This window comes from Zingiber officinale, chromosome 2A (assembly GCF_018446385.1).
Source record: "Zingiber officinale cultivar Zhangliang chromosome 2A, Zo_v1.1, whole genome shotgun sequence".
NCBI classification, from domain to species: Eukaryota; Viridiplantae; Streptophyta; class Magnoliopsida; order Zingiberales; family Zingiberaceae; genus Zingiber; species Zingiber officinale.
Window position 1 is genome coordinate 48,966,464 of NC_055988.1, and position 19,412 is coordinate 48,985,875.

Sequence of the window (19,412 nt, forward strand, 5' to 3'; positions counted from 1 at the left end):
CCCTAGTTGACCGTTGAGTTATATTTAATTAAGGTTAAAAGGTTGGATTCAATCTAAACTTCGAGTTGGATCCGGTTTATTTAATTAATCGAGATCAACGAATAAAATTAGGATTTCCTGGTTAATAGGAATTTTGATTAAGCTATTGGATATTTGCGAGCATGGCTTAATTATATATATGTTGTTACAGGGCTTTGATTCGAGACGAGCGTCTTGGCGTGGGGTCTATTTTGGAGACGATCTCCACTTTTTGAGGCGGGTACCTTGACTTATCTCTTTTGATAATATTATGTTGATATGCGTAGTAGGTTATAGCCTCTAGTAATAATGATGTTTATCTTTGATTTGGTATGTCACTGCATGATACCTGTTGCATGCTTTTATCTATTCTGCATTTATGTTTTATACCCTCTTGTTTATTGCCATGATTATTTATGCTTATAGAGGTAATGACATACCATGCCTTATGATAGACCGGACTGGACATTTATCATATCTGACCCGTGTATCTAGATCTGTTTATTTGATCTATTTATTTTTGGTACATGTTTTATCGAGGTAGATATAGTCAGGATTTTTATGCTTAGTGTCATGCACCATCTCGCATGATTTCATGCTGAGCGATTGTCGGCTCTATTATTGTTGAACATATCGCCAGTTACATGGATCTGCATACACAACCATTCATGGGTTAGTGGTTTTTATTCAAGCAGGGTGTGTTGCATCAGGTTGCTCTATTAGGCTCTGTTTGTCCGCTCATGGGTAGTGGTGACACAGCGTGGTAGCCGGTAGGGATCCCTCTTCTGGATTGTCTCAGGGAGATGAGAGTATTGAGCTCCCCCACTTATGATTTGGGGTAGGAGGATAGGTGTACTCCGATAGCATCCTGTCCACTCGGTCACTCATCAGGAGTAGTGATAACAGAGTGCACAATTGTCATAGCCCTACCCACTCGGTCTTACCATCGTGTGAGATGACTAACAGACCTCAGGGGTGACCAGGGCATGTCATTTGCATCATATGCATGATTGCATTTATTGCTTGTGTCTGTTGCACTTTATTTACTGCATGTTGGATGGATGCATATGATTGACATGCATACATGGACATGTTATTTACGGTCTGACGACCTTATCATCCTGGTAGGAGGTCCTGGAGAGTACAACTTCTCCCTTTTCTTTCAGTTATGCATTTTCATTACTTCAGGAGACTGTACACATATTTGTTATTGTTGGTTATAGTTTATTATACATGTCAATTTGGTATCCGCTGAGTGTTGGACTCACCCTGTTGATTATATCTATTTCAGGTTGAGGCCGTCAGGAGATTCCAGTCGCTAGTCCCCACTTTGTGTCACGATGATTTTCTGCTTACGGACTTGATTCCTTGTTTTTGTGTTGATCTTCTTGTTGATCTATATACTTGTGATTGTTCTCGAGGATTTTTATCGAGTTTTGGTCTACTACACTTATTTTTCCGTTGCGTTGGTTTCTTTGTTGTGGTTTTAAGTTTTTCGTCGTTGTGGTGGAGTAGGGCTTATTTAAATATAAACTGCGTGGTTGTGTCAACCAGAGGCTGAAATATATAAACTGCGTGGATTGTTAGTTATGTTTATTATTATTGTTCTGACCGTGTTGGCCAAGGTTTGTGTGGCTCAGAGGGCTTTGTAGTAAAGTTTCATATTGTCACCCTTACAAGGGAGATGCCGCCGAAATTTCTTCTGACAGGGACTACCTGGGGCGTGACACCTGACAAGTGGCCATATGGTATACATCTCCTCGCAAGGAGTGGTGAATCCTCTATGGGCTATTCATATACTTTTAGACACTTTGACTTATACTCAATCATCCCGGGTTCACATCTCTATGGAGATATTTACTTAAAATGTCAAAGTATAAGTCTTCATGACCAAGATGACTTGAATACCTTAAGTCGAAAGAAACTTGCACTCGAGCTACAATAAGATTTTCATTGACATATTTATATATGTAGAGAATCATATGAAGTCTCATAGTAGGTCATTCAAATGTACTAGAGAATCATATAAAGTTTCATAGCAAGTCATTCCAATGAACTAGTTACTATAACTAACATCCATGGTTATATCTCAATACCTCTAGCCAGTGATGAACAACTGCTTGGTTAGACCAAGAAGTATAACCTATGCTCGTCTTACAAAATTGATGATTTTCAAACTCATCAATTCATCGACTAGAGATTTTTTCAATACATTCATAATTATACATATAGAGATACTAACAAATTATGATCCAATCACAAGTTATCTCATGCTATAAATCGTATTACAGACATTTAGTAAATGAGTTTAAGGTCAAATCATACGCTCAGAGTACGTGCACTCAATTAGTAAAACTTTATTTATCCAATAAATAAATACAAAGCATATGACGATTGTCTTAGGATACCTCTCAAATATAACACTTATCATTATGAAAACCATTACATATTATTCTATAAATTAACAATCCATAATTTTAAATATTGAATTTTACCCATAATCGTTTAAGCTCGTTGGAGTTTTTCACAGAGACTAGCGAGGGCATCATCATGCAGTTACTAAGGAGGAGAAAGGTGGAGGAAGATGACATTATCGATAGAGAAGAAAGCTCGAGGGAAAACCATGGTTCCTAGCCATGGAGGGAGGTAGACGGAGGAAGAGGAGAAAATAAAAAGAAAGAAGAGAGCTATGATGACTCATGGAGGAGGAAGAGGACGGTAAAGGAGAAGGAAGAGAACGGTGAAGGAAGGAAGGTAGTGGTTAACTGGGGAGAAATTTAGGACAAATATGATTAAAATTTTACTGGCCAAATTTGTAACAATATTATTTTTGATTGAATATTGCCCACGATATAAGTTTTAATTTTTTAAAAATTATAAGCCAAAAGCTTGTTCCATAAGATTATCAAATTTTGTTGGTAAAACTTTTAAATAAAAATCTAGTGTCCAACTTCGAGTGTGTTTTCATAAAAAAAAAATGTATCGATTATTAAACAAATTTAGTTAGCAAAGATTAAAAATATATAGATCAAACTTAACCGTAAATAGTAAAAATTAAATGGTAGTACTTTTAAATTTTTAAGCAAAAATCAACAAAGGACATTGTCAAATGGGCATTCTAAAAAATATCAAATAGACGCCCAGCAAATATTTCATCATGAGAATATCTTTACTCTGAATACTGTTATGATAGTTACGACTAGCCGCTATAAGGGTATTCATATTAGATGTATTAATGGAGTATTATAATACCCTTTAGTATTAAAACTAAAATGAAAAGGTGTTGAATGCATTCAAGATTTTGAATGCCTTCAATATAGTGCGGAGTGGGGCTGGCCCACCCCATATGAGTGTATTTTTAAAAATTATATTTATTAAAAAAATTATAAATTTTTGAATATTATTTTTTAAAATAGTAAAATTATTTTTTAAATGTAAGATTATTATTATATATAATAATAATAATTTTAATATTTTAAAATATATTTATTTAATATATATAATTTTAAAATATTGAGTGAATTGTGAGACTTATAAATAATGAATGTTAATGTTAAAAAAAATATAGATGAAAAAGATATATTGTTATAAAAAGTATGTAACAGTAAATCTCATTCGTTTCGATAAGATGATGAATATTATAATGAAAATGGATTATGGATACTCTAATGTATAGTAATTATTATTTTTTTTTTGTACCTATTATAATATTATAACACTCTTTACATCCAATACTCTTATAACAGCTATGATTAGCTATTATAATATGAAACAACTATTGTTGTTGTTACTATAACTATTTAAAAGTTATTTTAAATAATTTAAAGATATTTTGATGATTTTTTTTTAAGTTAATAAAAAATATTTTTATATACTAATGCTTTATGTGTAACAATATTGCTTAAAGTAAAATAGTCAAATTTTCACTATATTAGTAACTACTATAACAACTCCAAAAATAAGAGATATTTTTGGTACAAAACATCTGGTGGTGAGACTTCCTTTTGTCTTTTTCTTAAAAATAACATCATTTATATAATTTGGGTGCTCTTTGAATTTTCGTCCTAAAATTTTTACTACCAAAAGGTACCGTTACGTTACCTTAATTTTTATTACTTCATTATTATAATTTTATTCTGTAATTATTGATACTATATTGATGCTACAATATTATAAAAATATATAAGTCTATCCTATAATAATAATAATTATATTTTTTAAGAACTTAAAGTTTTCTTCGGCCTATCTTAGAGGGGCACTAACAATTTTCTTTTCTTTTATATATATATATATATATATATAACATAAGAGATGCTCCAACCTCCAGGGCGTCTCCCTCCACAATCTGACTGCCACAAGGACAAGTTAGCTGGTAACTTCACCGGATTCTCTTAACCATCTCCTTCGCCATGAACTCCTCATCCTCCACTGTCTCTCACCCACCGCTTCCGTTTCTTCGGGGACTTCTACTCTCAGCTACCTATTAGTCGAGTGAAGCGAGGAGGAATCCCAGACGCCGGCCATGAGACGACGATGGTCCGCGTGATCTGCTTCAGCCACTCTAGGAGGAGGCCGAAGCTCTCATGCTAATGCTACCACAACCGTCACCAATACTCGTGCGAAGTTGAATTCCTTCATTTATGGATGAAGCGCCTCCCCAAGAGCAAGAAGAAGAGGAAGAGGGACAGGACGAAGCCGACGTGGCTCCCACAACCAGCTCCTCCCGAATGGCCGCTGATTGGCTCCAATTAAGCCTCGGGACCACCGCTTCGCCGGCAGTCATCCGGGAGAGATCAGGAAGACAACCGCCCCCTCTGGTGACGTTGCCAGAACTCCGCTTGTCTGTAGATATCCCATCATCACCTGTGGCGGCGGCTGCGGCTGCGGCTGCAGGTGAGCCTCCAGGACCAACAAGTCAGGATCCTACCAGAGACATGAGTGTGATTCGTCCTCCGCCAAGGCAAACCGGCCTTTGGTTGATGCTCCAGGTCCAACAATCCCAGTAAGTCTATCGCTCACTGCCAAATTAGCTAATCCACTGGCTAACTTGGGCTCGCTGGAATTGATGCAGAGGAGAACAGCCCTCTTTGCCTCAGATCTCCAGGAACTACTTGAGAATAAGGCTAGCACTCGCTTCAAGAAATCAATACAGTTCTGGTTTATCATAATCATCTTCCCTACTGTCGTTAACATACACAACATGCAGAGATGGAGGAATGACAGTGAGACTGCTCATCAAGTACTTAGTCAGCAAACTATCTTTGGAGGATGAATCAGAGGTATGTTCTTAATTAAATTAGTAACATACATTGTCATTTACTCTGATGCTCATGAAATACAGAACGTAACTCTAAATTACTGGTATTAATTACTTTACTCTTGTTTCCTTCCTCGCTCTCTTTTAGCCGTTGGTGTATGGTTTTGTCATGGTAGTTGACGCAGTAAACACATGAAAGAAACCTGGGAACTGAAAGAGCACTAAAGAATGTGGCCTGCCAACTTAAGGCATAGTTACTAGTTGGAGTTTAGGTAGAACGTGCATGTCGAGTGCACATCAATACTTCTCATCATGATTAAGGCTTCTTAGCTTGTCTTTGGCACTAGCAGTGTTTAATTGAGTTAGGTCTACCCCATCTGAGAGATCATGATTGATTAAGCCCAATTCGAATCTCCTGCATCAACCATTAAGGTATGGGAGACAGAGAAATGGCAAATAAGCAGAGGAGAAGACAAGAGCAAGTTTGGCGTCTACGAAAACTTTGGAAGACAAAAAAAAAAGAAAATGATCGTATAGGTGTATAAAATTCACTGCTCACCTAACATGGCGAGCTGAAAGTAAATATGTCTCGTCGTTTCTTCTTCCACGTCTTGATTGGTTCCCTATGGCTACCATGAGTAGCTGAAAGTAACTTAGCCACAAAATGATCTCGACGTTTGAATTGTTTCTCTATTGTGTTTGGTGCTAAATTCTGTCGGCAGATCTTTTCCAATGGGCATGCAGACACCGTGAAGAAATTAATTAGGGCAAAATATCTTGATCGTTCCCACTCATTTAAAATAAATCCACTTAATTTGGACCTTCTATTCGTGTTCAATGGAGGACGTAGAAGTACTCCTCCCAGCCTGCTCCACCAAAAAATTCTTAGACTTGACGTCGATTGGCTTTATGTGCAAATTTATAATAAACACATGCATTAGCCTGCTGATGATGCAGAAAGAAGATCTGCCGTTGAGTCGCATGTTGATTCGAGAGTGTCGACCTGTATGGATATTAGTTTTGAGATCAATTTTAATAAGTATAAAATACCTTTTTTTTTGGATGTCTAATTTCCCCTATACAAAGGTCATTGTGCCGGATAAAATATCCCATGTGATTTATCTGTTCATATTTTACCTTGAGGCCGACAATACTAAATGATTTGGGACGAACAATATTATCTTTTACTCTAAGAAAATGTTGATGTGGAGGCAATTGCCAACAAGATGAATGTCGAGCAAGAGATGAAGTTCCACTAGTACAATTGTTGGTCGCTATTCAAAATTCTGTTTTGCTTCTCATGTACAAAAATTTGTACAAGCACAGAACTTTCCTAACAACCTATGTGTTCCTCATGAGTTAAACTTGAATTGTAAACGAAACTTAACATTTTTACTTCAAGTTCAACTCATATGTTCTTCAGTAGTTAAAACTTGGATTGCAACCGATACTTAACATTATTAATCCAAGTTCATCTCATATTATAGAAGTTGATTAAATACCTATTTCAAGGATTAGCTTCCAGGTTAAACATGGCGAGACACTTAGCCTTCTTGGATATGAGATCATCCACCACTTCCTAAACAAAGTCTTTCAAAGAAATTGGATATTTAAACTTTTTACAGTAACCCTATTAATTTAACGAATAAATCTTACCCATTAATAAATTAAAGAAATAAATATTAAGTATATGTGATTGTTATTATATCGGGATTAAGAGTACGCACATCCATAATAACAGAGGTGTTCTTTTATGCATTCAGTATAAAAGGAAAAATCTCAAATGGTCCTACTCAATACACACATAGTGTACTAATATAATTTTATAGTCAAGATAAACTAGTACCAAATTACACTGCAATCATTTCAATGGTTTGCCCCAATCCATCTTGATTGTCAGCTACTATTTATAATTTATAGGAAACTAATAACATGATATTCTATGTAACACCACACACCATGCTATCTACAATATAAATTAAATGGACAACTGTATTTAACTAAATATAGACATTCAACTAATATTATTCTTATTATAAAATAAATATTCATTCAATAAATATTCATACAAAAATTAAACTTTTAATATACATTCTAATAATAACGTTATCCAATTTAGACAAACTAACTTATTGTTATCCAATTTAGACAAACTAGCTTGACTTGTGCATCTGAGAGCAAATGTCAGAGCCATCAGGTGAAATACTTCTGAATTTTAAATTACTAAGGTGGAGTAGAAGTCAAAGTTAAGAGAATTACAAGTGAAACTGCTAGGCTGTCGTGTCAAGAGCCGTTATATTTCCAAATTTATCTGGGGATGAATTGGGGACGGCAGTCCACCTCCCGAATCAGTGAGACAAAGGCTTAATATTTGGATTAAAAAAAAAAACAAAAACAAATGAGAATTACAAGTGGGAGAGTGATTCTATTCTTGTAAATAATGCCCATTCTTTGTATTTATGTACACGAGATCAAAGGGAAATTATAACCACTTCAGAAAATCACTTAGTTATTTCCATTGATGTCAATAGTTTGACCATTATTGGTTATGAATTCGGAAGCAATTAATGCGGAGGAACCATGTAAAGGTCATGGGCCACGTTTGTGTATGGCCATTACTAAATCGAGAATTTAAGGAATCAATATTGATGAAGAGCTCGAGGAGTTTGAAATATATGAAGGTAAGAACTTGGGAGTTCGAAGTGGGGAGCTTGGGAAGCTCATCTCGGGAAGTCAACTCCTTGTGACCTTGGGTCAAGAGAAACATACTAATGTCGAGTGGAATCACGCAGGTATGATATGCTGATATAGCTTAAGGCCATTACCAAGGTTATAACAAGCTTCCCTTTCAAATCGAGTTAAGGTACACAAGACTTAATTGGGGTATTCAGGGCAGCAAGTTGTCGAGGTGGACTCATGTGTATAGCTGGGTGGTAGATAAAAGGGCCTTTGAGGTGGGCTTCCTTGACGATGAAACTGGCATGAAACAAGGACGAGTGGAAGAGGGTGGTTGCCAAAGAGTTTCCTTAACGACCAATATTCTATAAACCTTGTAGGGTTTGTCACCCTCAACAATTCAATCAAGATTGCAACGGAGGTTCAGGGGTCAAGGGTCGTCAGTTGCACACGGACGTAAAATCTCAGTCTGCTGCGCTTTAAATTCCACTCAACCCCCAGTCACCCCTCCTGCCTAGCTTAACCGTGATTTACCTCCTCTGGATATCTGTAGGGCCGGACCCAGGGGGCCGCTAAGGTGACGGTTCCATCTTAGATTGCCACACTGGAGGATTTGCAAACCATACACTGCTAAGCCGACTAGTGAACCATCTGACTTGGACTTGCTAAATAGCCCATGTTATATAACCAACCTTATCTTTGGGGCACACTAATGTTTTCTTGGCATAGACAATGATGGTAGACTAGGAGATGCTAGAGCAAATCCTGTGTATCTATCATGCCCAAGTCACAACTTAGTCTTGGGAAGTTGAGTAGAGGTTTTGACGTTGTACAAGATAATGATTATCCTTCGGACTAATAAGAAGATGGAATTGAGGAGAAGACAAAAAAAAATCACTCAAAATAAAGAGAAACTCATTATTTTCTAAGTTTTACCTAAAAAAGAAAATTTTATTATCAATAGAGAATGATTTCTCAAATAGCTAAATAAGTGCTTATATAAACTCTAGAACTTAAAATAAAAAAAAAGAAAGAAATCCTAATATATATAGATCTCAATTCCTATCTTGTAAAAAAAATAAAAAAATCCTACTAGAAAAGAAAAATTCATAATAGAAATCCTAACAAAAAGGAATTATCAAAACAGAATGTTTATATAGACAAACTCTAACACATAAATGTTTGACATAAAAAAAAATATCTTAAATATCATAAAAATAAAAATTACTAAATATAGTACAAAGATATTTGGATCCTCCGAAAAGAACCTAAACCATGCTCTTTGGGCCTAAAATTGATAGTTACGAGTTCCCCGAAAACAAATGTAGATCTTTAAATTCTACACGCGTGAGCTTAGACAGAGTGTAATTATGAGTCTCGAGTCAAAAGTTATGTCTGTTGAAAATTGGGTACTCCAATATTTGTCCTGCATCAGTTGCCTCAGGTTGAAAAGAACTCGTCCTCGAGTTCATAGTAGTATCATCGGTATCCTCAGAATAAGGAGTCAAGTGTTTCTCATTGAAGACATCAAAAGTCTTCAAATGAGTAAGAAGGCGCAACCTATAGAAATTATCGTTGATCTTTTGTAGTATCTCACACGATCCAGTCTTCCAATCCTTTAACTTGTTATACTCGTCAATAGGGAAAACGATCACAAGTCAATACAATCTAGACAAAATCTCCAACCTTAAAAAGTATCTAACGACGATGACTATCAATTCGAGTCTTGTACTTGGTATTGCTCTCAAGAATTGTCAGTTTCATCTACTCATGCATGCCCGAAAGATGTTCTGTCATATCATCTTCTTTAGGACTAAATCATCCTACATATGGAATAGGAGCTAAGTTTAGAATCCCATATGTGTTTCACCCATAGACAATCTCAAAAGGACTCAAACCTATAGTCTTATTTGTCGATCTATTATATGCAAATTCTACTTGAGGTAACGCCAAGTCCCACTGCTTTGATTGAGTTCCTATGAGACATCTCAGAAGATTACCTAGAATTTGATTCACCACCTTGGTCTATTGTCCATCTATATGAGGGTGGTTGACACTTTAAAGTTTAACTACGTGTCCAATTTTTTCCATAAACCCTTCCAGAAATGGCTGATTAACTTGATATCTTGATTTGAAGTCATTGATTAAGGAACTGCATGTAAATGTACGATCTCCTTAAAGTAAAGATGGGCAATCTGGACAACATCCATAGTTTTCCTACAAGATACAAAATGTGTTATCTTTGAAAATCTATCAACCACAACTATAATACAATCTAAGATTTGTCGGATGCAGGGTAATCCCAATACAAAATCCATGTTGACATGGAACCAAAGAATTTCAGGAATAGGTAAAGGAGTGTACACACTCGCATTAGTGAGAATACCCTTAGACTACTGGCATGTAGAATAATGGTTCATGAAGTGAGCTATATCACTTGTTAACTTGAGCCAATAAAAATCAACAAATATGAGAGCGAGTGTCTTATCACGGCCAAAGTGCCCCTTATTATGAAATTCACTAACAATTTTCTACCTCAGTGAATAATTTGGAACACACAACTACAATCTATGAAACATGTAACTATTATGTGAAATAAAATCATGGCGATGACTGTCATGTAACTAGGCATGGCTGTGTTGAATGACATAGTCGTGCAGTTCCTTCTTTTGAGTTTGGAGGCATGAATATGCCTGAGGGGCACAACTAGCTCGTTCCTTCCTGCAGATGCTTCACAAGACCAGGTGAATGAGACACGACCGGGCCTTCAAATTTACTCCAGTTTACTCCCGACACCATTTTTCTTAGGTCTTTCTCTTTTCGGATGCCTCCATGCCCACAGAAAGATTCATGGCCAACTCCTGGAAGCTAACTATCCTAAAAATATAAAAAATAAACAAACTAAAACTCTAGAATAATAAATGCAAACAAGAAAAGAAATTAATCAGCAGCACCCTTGGGTTATCTCCCAAAGAGCACTTATTTAAGGTCATGAGCTCGACCCCAACTGGCTCAGCTATGACTCTTTGCCTTGAAGGGGAACATCTCCCCTTGATCCTAGCAAAGTTTGCTTGACCCCTCCATCTGGGCACATGCCGAAATGATGTATTTTTCATTTTGGGTGCGGGATCATTTTTCTTTTTTCGCTAGATCTGGTGCTTCATCCGGAGGTTTCTCTTGGGAATGGTGGTATCCTCTTCTTCTTGGTGGGCTTGATCTACCTTATGGAAATGACTTTCAGAAACCGAGACTTGGTAAGAAAGCTTAGACAAATTGAATTCTAGTCTTTCCTCGCCTATTTCCAGTGTCAATCTATGATTCTTAACATCAATCAGTGCTCCTGCGGTAGCAAGGAAAGACCTTCCATGGATTACAAGAATTTTAGGATCTTCTTCCATGTCGACAATGACAAAATCCATAGGGATGATGAATCCCCCTACTTCTACCAACACATCTTCTACGACACCCATTGGGTATCGGCAAGTATGATCAACAAGTTGTAATGTCATGGTGGTTAGTTTTAGATCATTAAAATCTTACTGATAAAGGAGACTTACACTAGCTCCAAGGTCATAAAAAACCTTACCGATAACTATGGTACCAATCTTACACGCTATAGAAAAGCTTCCTGAGTCTTAAAGTTTTAGAGATAGTGTGTCTAGGAGTAGAGCGCTACACTCTTTTTGTCAGGGCAATAGGCTCAAATCCTTTTTTCTTTCTTAAGCTAGATATGATCTTCTTCATGAACTTTGTAAATCTTAATATTTGTTGCAAGGAATCTAAGAGAGGGATGTCAATGCATATTTCCTTAATCTTCTCTAGAAACTTGCCAAATTCAGCATCTTTCATTACTTTGAAGATTCTTTGAGGGAAAGGAATGGGTGGTATAATTCTTTGCAATGGATACCCTTCAACCAGTGTTGTAATTCTCTTCCTCCTCTTGAACAACCCCATGAAAAGAGGTAGAAGGAGACAACTTTCCATTATATGCCATCCCCTTGTCTTTAGCGGTCACTTGGGGCACTTTAAAAGTCCGTCCGATCCTCAATTCAATTATATTGTAATGTTTCACTAGGTTTTATTCTAGCTTTCCTAGAAAATTTCCTATTGTCCTTGAAGAAGAACTCACCACTTGTGTTATTTGAGTATCAAGCATCTTCAAGTACTTTTTGGTGTTGTCCATCCTTGTGTTCAGTTGTTTGATATTGTTCTTCATTTCTCCTTGATTGGCAAGTATCTACTTAAGGAGTTTCTCTATTCTTGATGATTGATTGCTTTGTTGATATCACGCTAGCCTTTATTCTTGATTATTTCTATATCAGAAGTTTGGATGGTTCCTCCATTCAAGGTTATAATTGTTGGAGTATAAATTATTTTATCTTTGATTGAAGTTACCTCTCACATCAACTTGTTAAATTTGAGCCAATTATACAGCAATGGCTTCAAGTGGGTAGCTTCCTTATTATGTTCAATGCTTCCGCATCCTTCACAAGTAGTAAAAATATCATTCATTGGATTGATCTTCATTTTATCAAACTTCTTACTTAGGGCCTTGTTACGATTCCGCAAGTGCACGGATTCGTCGTCAGTAATAAAGATTATCGATCCCACGAGAACTGGTTATAAGAACTAGTGATGACACACTTAGGATTAGCTACACTATCGATGGTTGTAAGTAATCTAAAGAAAAAGATTGGAAGGCAGAAACGAGAACTAGTAACGAGAAGTAATCAACCTAGTTTATGAAGAGTTCTAGGAGTTCGGTTTCATTGTGGTGGTATTGATGTATCACATACTATCCTATACTCATTGTCCATCAGTATGCATTCACCGGAAGCTAAAGCAACTATCCTTAAGCACCAAACAAAGACGATCCCTATGAAATCCTGTTACAGTTAACCCCTATCACTAGGGTGCCTCGGTAGATCACAAGGGCACAACTCTAATTGATGTTATGAAGGATAGAATTAAGGAGCTTAGTTTGGTCTCTTACTTCCTTGTAGAGGAGTCGCCTCTCCTTTCAAGGAAGTACCCTAGATGTCTGTGAACGAGTTATCCCTGTCACTAGGGCCCCTCGGGTATACAATCTAAGGTATTCCCTCTATGAGGCTGGCAATTCCTACACAATCAATCAACATGACATAGAGATCGAGTAGTCGAAACAAAGCAAGCGAAATCATCCAATGAATATAAGCATAATATGAGTCTTACATCAAAACCAATCCATAATTACTCCCTCATCCTAGAACAAGGACTCTACTCCATAGACGCCGGAGAAAAACCCGAAGACATGATGTATTTAAACATATAATTCTCAAACATGAAGAGAGAAAGAAGAAGTATGTTTATCCAACGACGTAGAGTGATCTTCGGATTCAATCCTTTGCTTTTGGAGTTGATGTGGTGATGAAAGATCACTGGACCGATGTTCTGGATGGCGTGGGACGGCACCAGAGTGATTCTCTTGTTGACGGCTCACTTCCCGGCTCCCCCCCCCCCCCCCACCCCCCTCTCGAGGAAAAGGGTTAACCCTCTATGGCAGCATGACCGTGTAAGGATGGAATGACCGTGCTCTTCTTTGTCTCTGGCTGCGCTGCACGGCCGTGCCAATTGGCACGACAACTTCGGGCTCGGCTCCTGGGACACGGCCGTGCAGGGTTGTACGGTCGTGTGTTGCATGGTTGCGGTCATGGGAGGGCACAGCCGTGCAGGGTTGCACGACCGTTCCTTGCTTGGTTGCTGGCTGTGAAGCACGACCGTGCTCAGATCCCTCTCTGGAGTGGCCACACAGCCGTGCAAGGTTGTACGACCGTGCTCTCTGCTTTATTCCGGTGCATTGACAATCATCGTTTTCGCTCCAAAAGTTTTCTCTGTCAACACAAAATCAAACAAAGAGCAAATATCCGAACAAAAGAGTATATATGATGAATACATGATAAAAGAGGTGATCATGCAAGAAATATATACGTATAAAGCAAGTGAATGTGTGTTAAAACATGCATAAACGATCATAATATTTATGCACATCACACCCCCAGACTTGAACCTTTGCTTGTCCTCAAGGAAAACACTACAAACGATGTTCATGAGCGCTTGACAGTGTTTCATAACCCCTAGTGCATTCGCCTAACTCTATCAGCTAGTTTCATTGATAAACATGATCGTGGAGTTACCTAAGTATGACCTAAGCATAAGTTCTTTGTACTCAGTGCAATAGTAGCTCAAACTCTTCAAGTTTCAATTCTTTGTCCTAGTTAAGTCATTATACAATTAAGTTCCTAATGTTCCTTGTGATAGGCACTTACCTGTCACACACTTGGTTCGTTTTTCTTAAATTACACAAGGTCTCAAAGGATACTTCTCGGAATCAAGAGAAGCATAATATTCATTTCCCCAGTAACCTCGGGCTCAAAGGGGTGAATTGTTTGTTTCCACTCATGACAACTATTTTTTATCCCTTATTCATTTTTTTTATTTTTTTATGTTATAGTATAATACTAATCACATATGCGGGATGCATATGCTGGGATTTAGATTTTCCCAAATGAGCTTCCATGATCCGAGGTCATCCAGTAACCAAAATGTAAATAAGAAATCATCATGGGAACAAAAGTACTAAACAATTTGGATGAATCATAAATATTCCAAAAGTATTTCTACTATTCAAGCTTAAGTACTTAAGTGTAGTGTAAATAAGATCCTTAAGGTTAAGCCAAAATTTATACCAAACTCCGTACAATACTTAGCTTATTTCATACTACTAGAGATAGAGAAAGGAGATACACCAAACATACTAACACTATCTTGACAACACATAAACTAAGAAAATGCTAGTCATTTTGCTATCGGACAAATAGCAGAAAAAGTAGAAAGTTTGATGTTCTCAAATATACCTAGAAATATGAATCTCATAAAATGCGAATAAACAAAGCAAAGTGCAAATGAGATGCAAATAAAAATATGAAACTAGTAAAATACGAATAAACAAAATAGACTAATAAAATATGCAAAACAAAATAAAATGCAAAAAGAAAAAAAACTCGACTTGACTCAGGTTATGCAGACAGACACAACACCCCCCCAGACTTAGACTTTTCATCGTCCCGATAAAATCAAAATGGTTGATGAGGCCGAAGGTCGGGGAGATTTGGAAGCTCAGGATAAGTCTTAACCACCCATCTCAGATCCCTTACCCGTTTATGATATGCAAACAACTCATCGATATTGCTCTGAAAGTTCCTCATATACCACCTAAAATCTTCATTCCAAACCATTCTCTTTCTATGAGCCTCCATAAATTCAAGCATTTGTGTGCATAACTCTCTCTCTCACTCTTAAAACAATCTTATAGTTGCTTAAACTGCTCGTCCTCCATGCAAAAATTCCTAGTAAGCAATCCATTATTTTGTTCTAGATCATGATAAAGAGAGTTAATGATAGGGCTAAAATCTTGAAAATCAAATCGTAAAACATCCCGACTAACCGAAGGCATATTTCTAGGAAGGGAGGTTGGAGGTGGCCTAATCTATTGCTTTGCTAAAGTCAAACGCCAATTCCCCTTAACATGGATCATAGTTAAAACTGGGTTGGGCAATATAAAGGGAAAACTATCCTTAATCACAAGACTATACCCAATTCCTCTTGACAAATCAAACGAGTGGTTAAACAAAAATTTAAATCTATTCGAGAAACATCTTCAATTATTTCAAGACCACTCAAGTCATAGCCTAATACTACTGCAATATGAGTAAGCAATCCACCTAAAACAATGGGGGTAGGGGAGGAATTTTTCCCTAATTTTACCAAGTGCTTCAAAATGAAATATCTTGAATTAATAGACATATTTTCTACCATTCCCCATAAACAATACAAGTCTGAAAGTCTTACAATTTCATCCTTATCGCCCCTTCCAAATATCGTGTTTCTCATCATCATATGGACATATCGAAAGATTGGGTTAATGATACTACTACCATTAGAAATGTGTGGATTAAAGCCGGACTCTCCACCAATTTGCTCCCATAAATTTGATTTTTCAAAAGCAGGCAGGATTATGCAAGCTCCATCCCTAGGTAAATCATAGCATATATTAAAATCCTCAAGACTCCATTCATAGTCATCATTAAATAAATGAACTTTTAATTTCCCTCCTCCTTGAATATTATCAACAGAAATGGAGCTTAAAATTTCCAAGACAATACGAGGATAAGTTGGGTACCTTAGGGTCATTATGCTAGGCCAACCTATTCTATCAAGCAACCAATCAATATCATTTCCAAACCCTAATACTTCTAAGGTTTCTCAGTCCATAAATCTAGTGCTTAAAATGGGACATTTAGATAAAGAATGATAACGATGCAATTGATCATCATTAGAGAAAGTAATACCAAAGTTGTTCGATATACCTTCGAAGTGTGCATTCTCCTCGTTTGAGACGACCAACACTTCTTTTCCTTTCCTTTGACGAGAGTTCCTTTTGATGAAGTTCGACATCACAGATGATCGATTGGAATGAGATGAACGTGGGGAAGGAGTGGTAACACCTTGGGAAGTTGGAGGAAGAGAGGAGAGAAAGGAGGTATGGGGGAGAGGGTGAAAGTCACGGCATCGGCGTGCAAGCCTCCGCACACCTGTGCCCTAATAAAGGAGGAGTTTGGGCCGGGTCGTGTAGGGTTTCATGACCCCTTCATGGTGATTCTACACGGTTGTGCCAATTGGCACGACCCCCTCTTTTCTCCACTCGGCCGAAGTTGGACGGCCGTGTTGATTGACACGACTAGCTCCTTCTTCCTTTCTGCCTTGATCGCAAGGCTGCGTCGATTGGCATGGCCTGTGTCTCTTTTTTTTTTCACTGGTGCCCTTGCACGGCTGTGCCAATTGGCACGGCCCGTGCCTTTCTCCTTTCTGCATTGGCCACACGGTCATGCAAGGTTGCATGACCAGTGGCCTTTGCCTCTCTGTCGGCTTCGCATGACTGTATGTGGTCACACGGTCGACTCCTTTAAGTGCACGGTGGCTCACCTTTCACCATTTCGGTTCTTATGACGCCTCCACGCCCATGAAACACTCACGACTAGCTCATGGATGCTCTGCACATCCTGAAAACGAAAACCCAAAAGAAATAATAAAAGTATTCAACTTAAACTTACTAGAGAAATAAAACGACAAAAGGAATGATGAACTAAAATAAAAGAAAACCCTTGGGATGTCTCCCAAGAAGCGCTTGTTTTAGGTCTTTAGCACGACCCCGTTTTAACTCATTCAGGTGGACGTGGATCTGAAAAGTATATCAGCATATTTCCTCTGCCGGCACATCGTGGAGGTATTTTTTTAAATGCTGCCCGTTTACTTTAAATTCTCCACGCTCCTCGCTCCAAATGTCAACAGCTCTAAACGGGTAAACCTTCTTGACTTGGAATGCTCTTGTCCATCTTGATTTTAATTTTCCAGGAAAAAGTTTCCATCTTGAATTAAACAGCAGCATTGAGCCCCCTTCCTTGAATTCTCTCCGCATGATATGTTAATCATGTCATCTCTTTGTTCTCTCTTTGTAGGATTTAGCATGTTCGTAGGCATCCATCCTCAACTCATCAATATCATTTAATTGGAGTTTCCTTCTGTCTCCTACTAACTTCAGGTCCATGTTAAGCTTCCTTATCGCCCAGTAAGTCTTGTGTTCTAATTCTACTAGAAGATGCCACGACTTTCCATATACAAGTCGGAATGGGGTCATACCAATTAGAGTCTTGAAAGCAGTACGGTATGCCCATAAAGCATCATCCAATTTCAATGACCAGTCTTTGCGGGAATTGGACACTGTCTTTTCTAATATTGCTTTGATCTCCCGGTTGGAAATCTCCGCTTGTCCATTGGTCTGGGGATGATATGGTGTTGCTACTTTGTGGCAAACTCCGTATTTTTTTAGCAAATTTTCAAATTATCTTTCAATGAAATACGAACCCCCATCGCTAATAACTGCCCTAGGTACATCGAACCATAGGAAAATTACCTTTTTAAACAATTTAATGACTGTTTTGGTGTCACTGGTAGGAGAAGCTATGACTTCTACCTATTTCGACACATAGTCCACTGCCACCAAGATATAATTGTTTCCATATGATGAAGAAAAGAGTCCCATAAAGTCTACTCCCCATACATTGAATAGTTCCACTTCGAGAATGTAATTCAGTGACATCTCATTTCTTCTAGTAATGTTCCCGGTCTTCTGGCATTGGTCGCAGGACTGCACAAAATTCTTCGTGTCTTTAAATAGACTTGGCCAAAAGAATCCTACTTGTAAAATTTTTACAGTTATTTTTGACACGCCCAAATGTCCACTGTAAGATGATGAGTGACAGTGAAATAAAATGTCCTTGATTTCGTCTTCCAGCACACACCTTTGGTTGATTGTATCTCCGCATTGCCTAAAAAGTAGTGGTTCGTCCCATATGTAGTGTTTGACGTTTGAGAAAAACTTTTTCTTCTGCTGCCAGGTAATTAACAAAATCCGCATACCAAGGAACTCTCTTAGAATTTACTGCCAACAAATGCTTGTCAGGGAAAACATTATTTATGGGCGGATCAAAATCCACGTCTTTTTGCCCATTTGGCTATACTTGGGATAGATGATCTGCCACAACATTTTCAGCCCTTTTTTTATCTCTAATTTCTAGATTAAATTCCTGAAGAAGCAAGATCTACCTGATCAAGTGAGGTTTGACATCTTACTTATTAAGCAGATATCTTATGGCAGCATGATCAGAATACACTATCACTTTTGAGCCCACTAGATAGGACCTAAACTTGTCGATTGCAAACACTATGGCCAACAATTCCTTTTCAGTGGTAGAATAATTCATTTGTGCTACATCCAATGTCTTTCTCGCATATTGGATTTGTTGGTTGCTACTCGGAAAACCTAGAGGTTCCACTGTACAAAAATTTTGTACAAAGGTCTGAACCCTTTCCTAGCTACCATGTGTTCTTTTAAATTAAATTTTGGATCGCTTGCGTAACTTAACACGTTTGATCCAAAACTTAATCTATTTGTTCTTTTAGGTTTTGACTTGGGTCTCCTGCGGAACTTAACACGTTCGACCCAAATCACCTTAAGTTATTAATTCCATTAAATATTAATTTCCATAATTGGTTCCCAGTACTGACGTGGCGAGGCACACGGCCTTCTTGGATATGGGAGCAACCACCACCGACTAGACAAAACCTTTTATAGAAAGCTAATATTTAATTTCCTAAAATAACTTTAGGTCAACCGAAAAGAACAATCAAATCACAAGGAAAAAAAAACAAAGAAACACTATATCGAAAACAAATTCGAAACACTAGAATCGTATGCCTCTTGTATTTAGTATTATTTCCAAAAATAACTAGTATGATGCGGAAAGAAAAATTACTAGTTATACCTTTTAGAAAGACCTCTTGATCTTCTACCGTATTTCTCTTC

The 19,412-nt window shown here is 37.6% G+C and overlaps 1 protein-coding gene across 2 annotated transcripts in view; it reads left to right on the forward strand.

Moving 5' to 3' along the window:
- Nucleotides 1-4,349: 4,349 nt before the first annotated feature.
- Nucleotides 4,350-19,412, forward strand: part of LOC122041098 (protein LAX PANICLE 2-like) — an 86,300-nt gene continuing 71,237 nt past the window's right edge. For both annotated transcript variants that reach the window (XM_042600677.1, XM_042600678.1), the window contains exons 1-3: nt 4,350-5,020; nt 5,090-5,140; nt 5,225-5,297. In XM_042600677.1, coding sequence (XP_042456611.1) covers nt 4,659-5,020; nt 5,090-5,140; nt 5,225-5,297 — 486 coding nt within the window. In that variant the 5' untranslated portion in view covers nt 4,350-4,658. The remainder of the gene's footprint in view (nt 5,021-5,089; nt 5,141-5,224; nt 5,298-19,412) is intronic.